The 13572-nt window shown below is 47.8% G+C and overlaps 1 protein-coding gene across 12 annotated transcripts in view; it reads right to left on the reverse strand.

The window, feature by feature from the left end:
• The window catches only part of MLLT10 (MLLT10 histone lysine methyltransferase DOT1L cofactor), a 227379-nt gene extending 214824 nt beyond the window's left edge, over positions 1–12555 (reverse strand). For 8 of the 12 annotated variants that reach the window (XM_064368366.1, XM_064368364.1, XM_064368365.1 and 5 more), the window contains exons 1-3: positions 12300–12386; positions 11988–12147; positions 7702–7781 (exon numbers count right to left, since the gene is read on the reverse strand). In XM_064368366.1, coding sequence (XP_064224436.1) covers positions 7702–7781; positions 11988–12147 — 240 coding nt within the window. In that variant the 5' untranslated portion in view covers positions 12300–12386. Of the gene's footprint in view, positions 1–7701; positions 7782–11987; positions 12148–12273 lie in introns of those variants that run through there. The other 4 variants (XM_021666314.2, XM_064368363.1, XM_064368369.1 and 1 more) reach the window with 4 other exon arrangements.
• Positions 12556–13572: the final 1017 nt, after the last annotated feature.

The following is a 13572-nucleotide window of genomic DNA, read 5'->3' on the forward strand; positions in this document are numbered from 1 at the left end:
GAGACAGGCTTTTTCTAAATAATAAATGTCTATCTACAAAAAAACTTCCCTTACAAACCAACCTTTCCTCAACCTCATCTCTTCATTTTTCTCTTTCCTTATACTTTCCACACAACAATCAAATCCTCTACTGTCTTCCATGCCCTATAACCAAGGTTCTACCCAAACCAGGAAGCTGTATTTGCTGTCTCAAAAATGTTTCTTAGTCCTTCAGTATCCCTGGCAGTATCTTTCTAAAAACCCAGTTGTCTCCGTGGTGACTGTACTTTTTTTTTTTTTTGAGACAGAGTTTTTCTCTTGTTGCCCAGGCTGGAGTGCAACAGTGCGATCTTGGCTTACCACAACCTCTGCCTCTCAGGTTCAAGTGATTCTCCTGTCTCAGCTTCCAGAGTAGCTGGGATTACAGGCAAGCACCACCACACCCAGCTAATTTTGTATTTTTAGTAGAGACGGGTTTTTCCATGTTGGTCAGGCTGGTCTAGAACTCCTGACCCCAGGTGATCCGCCCACCTTGGCCTCCCAAAGTGCTGGGATTAGGCAGGAGCCACACCCGGCCACAATTGTACTTTTAAGGTTCTCTTTTCCTGACAGTTCAGTATCAATCCTTGGTAATCATTTTTACTCTCCCAAATGTGAACATTTATCTTCTCTAGCAAAAAAAGGCATGTGGTTCCCAGTTTTCCCTCTATGCAGCTTCAACTCTGACTTTACTCTGTAATTGTATCCTAACTTTCCAGTACAAAAATCTTGGCAGCATCAAAACCAACATGCCCAAAACAGGTCTTTCTTTTCTCTTCACTTGCTCTCCTTCCTCTACAACAACTGCACTAATATTTACTAATGGTATCGCCACTAATGAGTGAGCATCCTGATATCTATGAATCATTTTTGATTATTCCCTTTCCTTTACCTAACATCCATTCTGTCATTTCATCCTTCAAAATGCTCCCTTCTTTTTCTACTCCCTCCCTTTCTATTCCCACATCTTTATAGTAATAGCATCCTAAGTCCATCTCTAACCTCCCCTTTCAAGTCAATTCTATATAGTGCCAATTTACTTTTCTGAAAATGCTCCTTTACTTTTCTGAATCTTTACTGCTTGGTGTCTGTCAGGGTTCTGCCAGGTCATAATCCCCCTTCCCTGAGAAGTGAGCTACCACCAATCCAGAGTTCTTCCTGTGTCTGAGCAACTTGACTCTTTTGTCTCACCATTGCAAAATGGTCTAGAGCTAGGTACCTCATCCAAGCCAAACCAGAGTTGGGTTTTTGTTTTATTGTTTTCTCCAAAGGAACATGAGATTGGGACTGAATTTACTTGCTTTTGAGACAGGAGATGGAAAACATCAGGAGCTGAAGTATGGTCATCTTTCACCATAGGAGGCAACATGGTAGTTAAGAGTTTAATCACATCCCAGACTCTCATAAGACATCTATTTCTCTTAAAACTATAGTGTCCTTATCCATAAAATGAGAATAATATCTACCTCATAGATGTAATAGGATGCTTAAATGAAATAACTGTCATAAAACATTTAGCACAGTATGTGGCACACAGTAAACACTCAAAAAGTTAGCTACTGATTGTTGGGACAAGTAGCAGAGTAAATCTGCAGGAAGAAAAGAATGAGAGCAGGCATGCAGACAAAAGCAGAAAAAATATTCACAAGACTACTTCAGTTCCCTTCCTGGGTCAAATACATTTCCATATTAGGATTCTTGGCTCCTGCATCCTAATAATAAAATGCCCTTTCTTTGCTTATTTGTTTCTTACAAAGGACCCTACCTTTTATAATTATACACTACAGGCCAAGCGCAGTGGCTCATACCTGTAATCACAGCACTTTGGGAGGCCAAGGCAGGCAGATCACCTGAGGTAAGGAGTTTGTGACCAGCCAGACCAACATGGAGAAATCCCGTCTCTACTAAAAATACAAAAATAAGTAAGGCGCGGTGGCGCATGCCTCTAATCCCAGCTACTCAGGAGGCTGAGGCAGGAGAATCACTTGAGTCTGGGAGGTGGAGGTTACAGTAAGCCAAGATCACACCATCACTATTGCACCTGGGCAACAAGAGCAAAACTCAATCTCAAAAAAAAATTACAAAAAATTAGCCGGGGCCGGGCGCCATGGCTCACACCTGTAATCCCAGCACTTTGGGAGGCTGAAGTGGGCAGATCATGAGGTCAAGAGATCGAGACCATCCTGGCCAACATAGTGAAATCCCGTTTCTACTAAAAATACAAAAATTAGCTGGGGGTGGTGGTGTGCACCTGCAGTCCCAGCTACTCGAGAGGCTGAGGCAGGAGAAATGCTTGAAACCGGGAGGTAGAAGTTGCAGTGACCCGAGATCGAGCCACTGCACTCCAGCCTGGCGCCTGGCGACAGAACGAGACTCTGCCTCAAAAAAAAAAAAAAATTAGCCAGGCACGGTGGCAGGTGCTTGTAATCCCAGCTAGTCTAGAGGCTAAGGCAGGAGAATTGCTAGAACCCAGGAGGCAGATTGCGTCATTGCACACCAGCCTGGGCAACAAAAGCAAAACCCATCTCAAAAAAAAAAAATTAGCTTAGCGTGGCGGCAGGCGCCTGTCAATCCCAGCTACTCTAGAGGGTAAGGCAGGAGAATTGCTTGAACCCAGAAGGTGGAGGCTGCAGTGAGCCAAGATCACACCATTGCACTTCAGCCAGCGCAACTTCATCTCAAAAAAAAAAAAAAAATCCCTAATGGCCCCCACATTCCCACCAAATGATGCTGAAATAAAATGTCTCTCTTAAAAACTTTTTTTTCTTAAAGAGACAGGGTCTAATTCTGTCACCTGGAGTAGGATGCAGTAGTGTGATTATAGCTCATTGCAACCTCAAACTCATGGGCTCAATAGATCCTCCTGTCTCAGCCTCCCACATAGTTAAGACTACAAGTACATCACCGTATGCGGTTAATTTTTTTTTCTTTTTGTAGAGATAAGGTCTCACTATGTTGCCCAGGCTGATCTCCAACTCGTGGCCTGATCTCCAACTCAGGCGTGATCCTCTCATCTTGGCCTCTTAAAGCACTAGGATTACAGGTGCAAGCCACTACACCTAGCATCTAATACACTTTTTTTTTTTTTTTTGAGACAGAGTTTCGCTCTTGTTGCCCAAGCTGGAGTACAATAGAAGAGTAGAAATGGAGTTTTGCCATGTTAGCCAAGCTGGTCTCAGAACTCCTGACCTCAGGTGATCCACCTGCCTTAGCTTCTCAAAGTGCCAGGATTACAGGCACGAGCTACCACACCCGGCCCTAATACATCTTTTAAGATAACTACCTTATTCACATGGATACTTTGACCATGTCCTTAGGAACAAAAGAGAAGAAACAGGCAACAAGTGGCATCTGAGGCAAATGATGCTGGCATTCTGCCATTCCCTATTCATTATCTTCTCTATCTTAATACCCACCTTATTTTCTTAGCTTTTCCAGCCTTCAATCTATGGTGACACCCCCGGAACAGTCTCTTCTCATTGTCAGTGTTTACTAATAAAGCATAGGTTCCATTGCCTAGTGACCTATTCACCACAAACTGTTAACATCATACACAAAGAAAAAAGTCAAAGGGTAGCTCTAAAAAGACTTCACCAGGTCCTAAACTTTCTTTGGTTGATTTCATGCTCCATTTTTTAAATCCCATTAGAATAACAGCTGTAATTCTGCTGCAGTGCATTCTCACACACAACCAAAACATCATGAGAACTATAAAAACATTGTTCTGGGACCCGGCACAGTGACTCACACCTGTAATCCCAGCACTTTGGGAGGCCAAGGTGGGAGAATGACGAGGTCAGGAGTTCAAGACCAGCCTGACCGATATGACCAGCCTGACCAACACGGTGAAACCCCGTCTGTACTAAAAATACAAAAATTAGCCGGGTGTTGTCGTGCATGCCTGTAATCCCAGCTACTCACGAGGCTCAGGCAGGAGAATCACTTGAACCTGGAGGGCGGAGGTTGTGGTGAGCCGAGACTACGCTATTCACTCCAGCCTGGGCAACAAGAGTGAAACTCCATCTCAAATACAAAAAAAATTCCTCTGGCCAGGCACAGGTGCTCACATCTATAATCCCAATACTTTGGGAGGCTGAGGTAGGACTGCTTGAGCTCAGGAGTTCGACACCAGCATGGTCAACACAGCAAGACTTCATTTCTAGTAAAAATCAGGCCAGATGTAGTAGCTCACACCTATAATCCCAGCACTTTGGGAGGCCAAGATAGGTATATCACCTGAGGTCAGGAGTTCAAGACCAGACTGGCCAACATGGTGAAACCGCAACTCTACTAAAAGTGCCAAAATTAGTTGGGTGTGGTGGCACATGTCTGTAGTCCCAGCTACTTGGGAGGCTGAGGCAGGAGAATGGTTTGAACCTGGGAGGCAGAGGTTGAAGTGAGCAGAGACTGCTCTGCTTCACTCCAGTCCAGGCAACAGAGCAAGAATCCGTCGCCCAAAAAATAAATAAATATAATAATAAATTAGCTGGGTGTAGTGGTGCAGACCTGTAATCTGAGGCAGGAGGATCACCTGAGCCCAGGACTTCAAACCTGCAGTGAGCCACTGCACTCCAGTCTGGAGAACAGAGCCAGACTGTCTCAAATTAATAAAAAGAATAAAAATAGCTCTGAGACTCAACACACTTATATAGGTCACTCAGCCATTATTTCATTTTTTTTGAGACAAAGTCTCACTCTGTCACTCAAGATAGAGTGTAATGGTGCGATCTCAGCTCACTGTAACCTCTGCCTCCCAGGTCCAAGCAATTCTCCTGCCTCAGTCTGCCAAGTAGCTGGCATTACAGGTGCACACCACCACACCCACGTAATTTTTGCATTTTTAGTAGAGATGGGGTTTCACCATATTGGTCAGGCTGGTCTCAAACTCCTGACCTCAGGTGATCTGCCCACTTTGGCCTTCCACAGTGCAGGGATTACAGGCAGGAGTCACAGCGTCAGGCCCATTATTTCTACTGATCAAAAATTGCCCACACAAAAACAAAAGCTTCTGCTTTTGCTACATGCCTAGATAAAGAAGTTGAAATGTTTGTTTTCTACCTTTGATCTAATTCCATAATCAACACCAAAAGAAAGGAACTTGCTGTAACAAGAAGTCTTAGAATAAATAATAACTGAATAAATACAATAAAATTTAAAGAAAGGAACTATCACATTTTAAATGGTAGTATGTTTGCATAACTAATGAAAATAAAATCTATCTCTCTGCTATTTCCAGAAATCCAAATGGGAAAATGTTTGTGGTCACAAAGGATAAACATACCTCCCTCATTTTATTTTTTTGTGAGAGAGTTTCTTACTCTGTCACCCAGGCTGGAGTCATGGTTCACTGCAGTCTCAACCTCCCAGGCTCAGGCAATCCTCCTGTCTCAGCCTATAGAGTAGCTGGGACTACAGGTGCAAGCCACCATGCCCAACTAATTTTTTTTTTTTTGAGACAGAGTCTCACTCTGTCACCCAGGCTGGAGCGCAGTGGAGCAATCTCAGCTCACTGCAACCTCCACCTCCGTCCTTCAAGAGATTCTCCTGTCTTGGTCCCCAAAGTAGCCAGGACTACAGGGGCACACTGTACACCTAGTTAATTTTTTGTGGTTTTTTTTTTTTTTTGAGATGGAGTTTCGGTCTTGTTACCCAGGCTGGAGTGCAATGGCGCGATCTCGGCTTACCGCAACCTCCGCCTCCTGGGTTCAGGCAATTCTCCTGCCTCAGCCTGCTAAGTAGTTGGGATTACAGGCACGCACCACCATGCCCAGCTAATTTTTTGTATTTTTAGGAGAGACAGGGTTTCACCATGTTGACCAGGATGGTCTCGATCTCTTGACCTCGTGATCCACCTGCCTCAGCCTCCCAAAGTGCTGGGATTACAGGCGTGAGCCACCGCGCCCGGCCAATTTTTTGTATTTGTAGCAGAGATGTGGTTTCACCATGTTGGCCAGGCTGGTCTCGAACTCATGACCTAATGTGATCCGCCCGCCTCAGCCTCCCAAAGTGCTAGGATTACAGGCGTGAACCACTGTGCCCAGCCCCAACTAATTTTTTTATTTTTCTTTTACATAATCAAGATCTCACTAAATTGACCAGGCTGGTTTCAAACTCTTGCACTCAAGCAATCCTCCTGCCTCGCCTTCCCAAAGTGTTGGGATTACAGGTGTGAGTCACTGGGTCTGGCCTACCTCCTTCATTCATTTTTTTCCTGAGACGGAGTCTTGCTCTGTCAACCAGGCTGGAGTACAAGGGCTCAAACTCACCTTACTGCAAACTGTGCCTCCTGCGTTCAAGCCATTCTCCTCCTTCAACCTCAAGTAGCTGGGATTACAGGCACGTCCCACCATGCCCAGCTAATTTTTGTGTTTTTAATAGAGATGGGGTTTCACCATGTTGGCTAGGCTGGTCTCAAACTCCTGACCTTGTGATCCACCCACCTCAGCCTCCCAAAGTGCTGGGATTACAGGCATGAGCCACTGTGCCCAACATCGCCTTCACTCTTTTTTGTTGTTGTTGTTGTTGAGATGGAGTCTTGCTCTGTTGCCCAGGCTAGAGTACAGTGGTGCAATCTCAGTTCACTGCAGCCTCCACCTCCTGGGTTCAAGTGATTCTCCTGCCTCAGCCCTCCTGGGATTACAGGCACCCTCTGCCGTGCCCCGCTAATTTCTGTATTTTTAGTAGAAACAGGGTTTCACCATCTTGGCCAGGCTGGTCTCGAACTCCTGACCTCGTGATCCACCCACCTCGGCCTCCCAAAGTGCTGGGATTAAGGCATAAGCCACTGCACCCAGCCACCTCCTTCATTCTTATAAGGGTTTACAAAAGTTCTGAAATAAGGTAACCAGTCAAGTAAAAAGAAAAACAAAAAATTTTTATGTTGGTTTGCCAAAGGGACTGAATGCCTAAAATCACTGAGCGTTCCAAGTTAAACCATACCTCCAAAGATGTAGTAAAAAGAATATGACAGTCACTAAAATTCTTTTTTTCTTTTTTTTGAGACGGAGTTTTGCTCTTGTTACCCAGGCTGGAGTGCAATGGCGCAATCTCGGCTCACTGCAACCTCCGCCTCCTGGGTTTAGGCAATTCTCCTGCCTCAGCCTCCTGAGTAACTGGGATTACAGGCACGCGTCACCATGCCCAGCTAATTTTTTGTATTTTTAAGTAGAGATAGGGTTTCACCATGTTGACCAGGATGGTCTTGATCTCTTGACCTCGTGATCCACCCACCTCGGCCTCCCAAAGTGCTGGGATTACAAGCGTGAGCCACTGCGCCCGGCCCACTAAAATTCTTATGTTTTTTTCCCCATTAAACGAAACCTAACAGAATTATCAATGTAACTTCCTTATAATTCTATTGCCATTATACTTTAACTATGATTAGCCAGTGTAACCTTCAAACTTCTTGAGGCTTTCTTGATTCTGTAACTAGTTAATAAAGCACAAATATGACCATGTATTTTTATGTTTTCTAAGTATCCAAAATACACTCAGATGATTCCATTTGTTTTTCGGTTTTACGAAATCTGTTTAATACTCCAAGTCAATATTTGGCCTAAATTCTCTTTTACATTATCACATTTGAACAAATGACTGACAGCCCCGCAAACCACAACGTGAGTGCAGTTCCTAAGTTCCTAAGCTACTCACTAAAGTTTAACGTTTTTGATAAATAGTTCTTACCACTCTGGCTGCTCTCTCCTGAGATTCACATTTCCTGCAAAACCATGGTCCAGTGGGTACTTGAACAATGCCATAGCAAGCTGTTGAAAAATGAAATGTGTTAAAATGTAAAGATTCAAAGAACAATGGAAAAATCAAATACCCTTTCAAAGCCCTATTAATCTGCCTGTCACTATTCAAGTAAACCACCTCTTTACAGAGAATTAAAACATTTTGTATCCTATTTATCACGTATATAGCTTATTTAATTAAAAAGTAAAAATTTTAAGGCCGGGTGCCATGGTTTATACCCAGCACTTTGGGAGGCCAAGGAGGGCGGATCACAAGGTCAGGACTTCAAGACCAGCCTGACCAACATGGTAAAAACCCATCTCTACTAAAAATACAAAAATTAGCCAGGCATGGTGGCATACACTTGTAATCCCAGCTACTGGAGAGGCTGAGGCAGGAGAATCGTTTGACTTCCACCATCTAAAAATAAAAAAGGTAAAAATTTTAAGGGCAACTCTTTTGTGTTACCTCATCTAAATAAATCAAGGCTGGGCACGGTGGTTCGTACCTGTAATCCCAGCATTTTGGGAGGTCGAGGTGGGAGGGCTGCTTGGGCCTAAAAGTTCCAGAACAGTCTGGGCAATACAGTGAGACTCCACAAAACATTTTTTTTTTAATTAGGCAGAGCATGGTGGCTCACACCTGTAATCCCAGCACTTTGGGAGGCCGTGGTAGGCAGATCACCTAAGGTCAGGAGTTCAACCCCAGCCTGACCAACATGGAGAAACCCCATCTCTACTAAAAATGCAAAATTAGCTGGGCATGGTGGCACAAGCCTGTAATCCTATTACTCGGGAGGCTGATGCAGGAGAATCCCTTGAACCCAGGAGATGGAGGTTGCAGTGAGCTGAGATCGAGCCACTACACTCCAGTCTGGGCAACAAGAGTGAAATTCCATCTCAAATGAAAAAAAAAAAAAGGGCCAGGCATGGTGGCTCACACCTATAAACCCAACACTTTGGGAGGCTGAGGCAGATGGATCACCTGAGGTCAGGAGTTGGAGATCAGCCTGGCTAACCCAGGCATGGTGGTGGGTGCCTATAATCCCAGCTACTCAGGATGCTGAGACAGGGGATCACTGGAACCCAGGAGTGGGAGGTTGCAATGAGCTGAGATCATGCCAGTGCACTCCAGCCTGGGCAACAGAGCGAGACTCCGTTCTCAAAAAATAAAGCCTTAGCTGGGCATGGTGGTATGTGCCTATAGTCCCAGCTACTCAGGAGGCTGAGACAGGAGGATCACTTGAGCCTGGGAAATCAAAGCTGCAGTGAGCCATAAACACACCACTGCACTCCAGCCTTGGCAACAGGGTAAGACCCTGTCTCAAAAACAAAAACGTATGTTTATTTCTAAATAAATAATGATGTGAATGCTCCAAATGATCTAAGTATACATCACATATCTAATCACAGTCTTGTTTTAAAATTGGTTTTTAAAGTTAATAATTAGCTCAAAACAGAAAATTTTCCAAAATTCTAAAAACACTATTAACCAATAGACTTTTGCATGAGCTTGCTAGGTGGAAATTTGAAAATATCCTAAATAGTATAAAGTCTTTAAAGAACATAAATTCAGGTCAGGTGCAGTGGTTCAAGCCTGTAATTCCAGCACTTTGGGAGGCCGAGTGTGGCGAAATCACCCGAGGTCTAGAGTTCTAGATCAGCTTTACCAAATTGGAGAAACCCCATCTCTACTAAAAATACAAAATTAGCCAGGTGTGGTGGCACATGCCTGTATTCCCAGCTACTCGGGAGGCTGAGGCAAGACAATCTCGTGAACCCGGGAGGTGGAGGTGGAGGTTTCAGTGAGCCAAGAGAGCACCCTTCCAGCCTAGGAAACAAGAGCGAAACTCTGTCTCAAAAAAAAAAAAAAAGTTCGAGACTAGCCTGGGCAACATGGTGAAACCCCATCTCTACCAAAAATATGAAATTAGCTGACGTGGTTGTCCAGGCCTGTAGTCTTAGCTACTTGGGAGGTAAAGGCTGCAGTGAGCTGTAATAGCAGCCTGCATGCCAGCCTGAGCAATGACGTTAAGACGCTGTTTCAAAAACAAGAAACAAGCCGGGCGCAGTGGCTCACACCTGTAATCCCAGCACTTTGGGAGGCTGAGGCGGGCGAATCACGAGGTCAGGGGTTGAATATACCAGCCTGACCAACATGGTGAAACCCCATCTCTACTTAAAAATACAAAAATTAGGCCGGGCGTGGTGGCTCACGCCTGTAATCCCAGCACTTTGGGAGGCTGAGATGGGTGGATCATGAGGTCAGGAGTTCAAGACCAGCCTGGCCAAGATGGTGAAACCTCATCTCTACAAAAATATATATATATATACAAAAATTAGCTGGGCGTGGTGGGCTGCACCTGTAATCCCAGCTACTTGGGAAGCTGAGGCAGGAGAATCGCTTGAATCCAAGAGGCAGAGATTGTGGTGAGCCGAGAGTGCACCATTGCACTCCAGGCTGGGCGACAGATGGAGACTCTATCTCAAAAAAAAAAAGAAAAAGAAAAAAAGAGAATTCGTAAAATGTATCTGAGTATAAATGTTCTATCAGTCAAAAAACAAGGCATAGGTATCCAAAACACAGCAGCAGTGCCCAAAAACTTGCATTTTTATTCAGGTGTACTTCTAGGAAGGAAAATTTAAGCTTCAAATGAAAATTTTCTATATTGGTATATAGAAATTATTATCAAATTTTGATAATTCATCATCCAGTTCATAAGAAATAGCCTTCAAAATACCAATGAACACGGCAATGGAAATATATCAACCTATGACCTTAAAATCAGTATCTGGTTTTGACAAGCATTCATGTCTGTAAGCCAGTACTTTGGGAGGCCGAGGCAGGAGGATCACCTGAGGGCAGGAGTTCGAGACCAATATGACCAACATGGCAAAACTCTGTCTCTACTAAAAAATATAAGAAATTAGCTGGGTTTGCTAGGGTGCGCCTGTTATCCCAGCTACTCGGGAACCTGAAGCAGAAGAATCGCTTGAACCCAGGAGGCGGAGGTTGCAGTGAGCCCAGATCACCCCACTGCACTACACAGCCTGGGTGACAGAGCAAGACTCTACCTCGAAAAAATAAAAAGTAAAAATAAAAATGTCTGGGAATTACAACATTCTCAGAGTAAGTTAGTTGACTACCTCAGAATCATCACCAGTGCATCTAAGTCTCCCTTCCCAAGTGTGACATTATTTTCTCTACAAAATGCACTTTAGCACATATTCAAATTTTTCTGTCTCCCCTTTGGTGGTAGTCCTTTCCAACAGAATACTAAAAACATCTGCATCACTTAATGCCAGATTCAGAAAAGAGAAGGGACGTGGGATGCTCAATAAATATGGAGCCACCAAAAAAGAATGTAGACTGTTTTGGTCTGGATTCTTTACCATGTCAAATGGGGAAGAGTCGGCCACTTCAAAGGCCAGAAAAGTATCTTACTAGTTTCCTCAATCTTGTATATCCAAAAAACTCAGCAATTATTAACAACCAGAAATAAACTAAGAGGCTCCCCAACAGTCACTTGGCACGGCCACCTCTTCCCTTCAGCCACCTAGGCTGGTAGGGGCCTGCCACGGCCACTTCACTGGCGCTGCAGCAGCCCTGCCACTCCCGCACGGGCAGAAGCGTCCTCTGCCATCTCCTACCCAGGCAGCTCCAGGGCGGCAGTGGCAGGGTCCGAGACTTCAGCGGGCCCCGCATCGTCCCCACAATCTAAAGAGGCCAGGCGACCACGGGCCTCCCCGCCCTCCCCCGCGCAGCACCGCGTTCCCGAGCCTGTCTCCACACCACAGGAAGTCTCCAAACACTGCGGCAGACAGGCGGAGGCAGGCCAGGGGAGAGGAGGGCGCTCCACGCTCCCAAATCCACACCCCACGGCCCCGGGGCCCCGGGACCCCGGGAGGGGCGCGCGGCACCCCCGCCCCCACCCAGCCCGAATCCGGGGACGCGGCTGCCGCCCCGCCCCGCCGAGTCAGCAGCCCCCGGCCCCCGGCGCGGGCGGCGGCCGACTGACACTTGAGAGAGTGAGAGCGGAATCACATGACAGTCCGGGCCACACGCACTTTCTCCCACATGCACGGCCCACACTCCCCGCACACCGCCACGGACCCTCCGCGTCCCTCCCGCGACCGCGGCACGGGGCGGAGGCGCCGGCGGTTGCGGCCCAGGTGGGGGCGGCGGTGACGGTTGGGCGCAGGCCGGCGCGGCCCGGCGGGCAGTTGGGTGTTTACCTTGATGCACCGCGACGCTGCAGCCGTGCCCGTCGCAATAAACCAGCGGGTTCTCGGCCCAGCCTCTCTCGTCTGAGCAAACGCAACAGCCTCCAATCATCTCCTTCATACTATGGGAGACCTCGTCCTCCAGTGACACGGGCCGGTCGCTAGAGACCATCTAAGAGGGAGTTGGGGGGGGGACCATTAAAAAACACATGCAAGCCGATTAGTGCGTCCCCCCGCACAGTCCCCCGCGCCCGCCCCGGCGCCCCCCGCCCGGCCCGGCCGCCCACCCCTCGCTCACTCGGGCTTTGCCGCTCAGTCACTCACGTTCAGCACAGGAGTCAGGAGCCATGTCCTTGCTGATTCCCCCCACCTCCCCTCCACCGCCTCCTCCGCCGCCTCCTCCTCCTCGGCGTCTTCCCTCCCCACCTCCACCCGACCGCTAACGCGGGCGCCCGGAGAGGGCACACATAATCAAGTAGGCCTCCGCACAGGCGCACTGGGGGGGATCCCGCTGGGCCAGGGGCAGAGAGGGAGGGGAAGGGGGCTGCGCTTCCTCCTCCGAGCGTCACTCGGCGTGCGCGCCCGCCCTGCGGCCGCCGTGAGGAAGGAGGCCCGAGGGAGGCGAGCCCTGCGTGCGCGCCGCCGCGGCCGGCCGGCGCCTCCAGCCTACCTCCCGGGCCCCGTCCCCTCCCCCGCGCCGCTCGCCGCCGCCGCGGAGTGCTGCGGGTGGGCGCGAGGGGAACCTGCGGCGCGCGGAGGCCGGAATGAGCCGACGCGAGGGCGCGGGGGCGCGCACGCGGGGGTGGGGACGTTGGGGCCGCCCTCTGCAGCGCCGGTGGCTCGGGCCGCGTGTGCGCGTCGGGAAGAGGCCTGGGAGGCGGACGCCCAGGGCGGGGAAGGGGTTTTCTCAGTCTCCCAAGGAGACTCTCCGGGGGCATCATCTCCCTGCCCTGGGAACCTACCTGCCGGCCTTTTCCTCCAGGACTGGCCCGTGGGTAACGAGGGTGGAGCGAGTGTGCCAGCTCCCATGAAGGGTGTAATGAAGCATGGCTTCCTGCAGTTGGCCGCGGTAACTTCACAGTGCTGCCGCAGCCTCTCCACCCATTAAATTCACGTCCTGGACTCTTCCCAAAGTTCACCCGCTGGAAGTGCTACCAAATCTGACGCCCATTTACGCACTACATGGGCCCCAGTGACAAACGAAAGTACATCACAGGCTGAAGGTCAAAAGCCCGGGTTAGGGCTGCACTCCGAGAGGGAACGCCAAGGCTCCCCTCAGCTCGCTGTGCAAGACAAATAGTTGTTTATCAGGAATTAGCAATATAATGTGATGATCTGGAAAATGCAGTTGTACTACACCAAAAAGAAGAAGGAACTCTAGCCCTCCTGGTCAGTCGCTAAAAGACAGATAACACCATCAGACAGTGGCGTCTAGTTTTGATGGAGGATTCCTCTGATCCGGTCTTTTCTCCAAATTTATACTTGGAAATGTGAGGTCATTTAAAAGTGGCAGAAAGATGAGAGCTCCCACCTCACAAATAGAAAATGGATTAGGCCTATCTGCATAGATTAATTAGCTGGATACTGAGCAGTTTTA

Source organism: Aotus nancymaae, unplaced genomic scaffold (genome assembly GCF_030222135.1).
Source record: "Aotus nancymaae isolate 86718 unplaced genomic scaffold, 86718_ANA_hifiasm-v0.15.2.pri h1tg000077l, whole genome shotgun sequence".
In the NCBI taxonomy this organism is placed as follows: Eukaryota; Metazoa; Chordata; class Mammalia; order Primates; family Aotidae; genus Aotus; species Aotus nancymaae.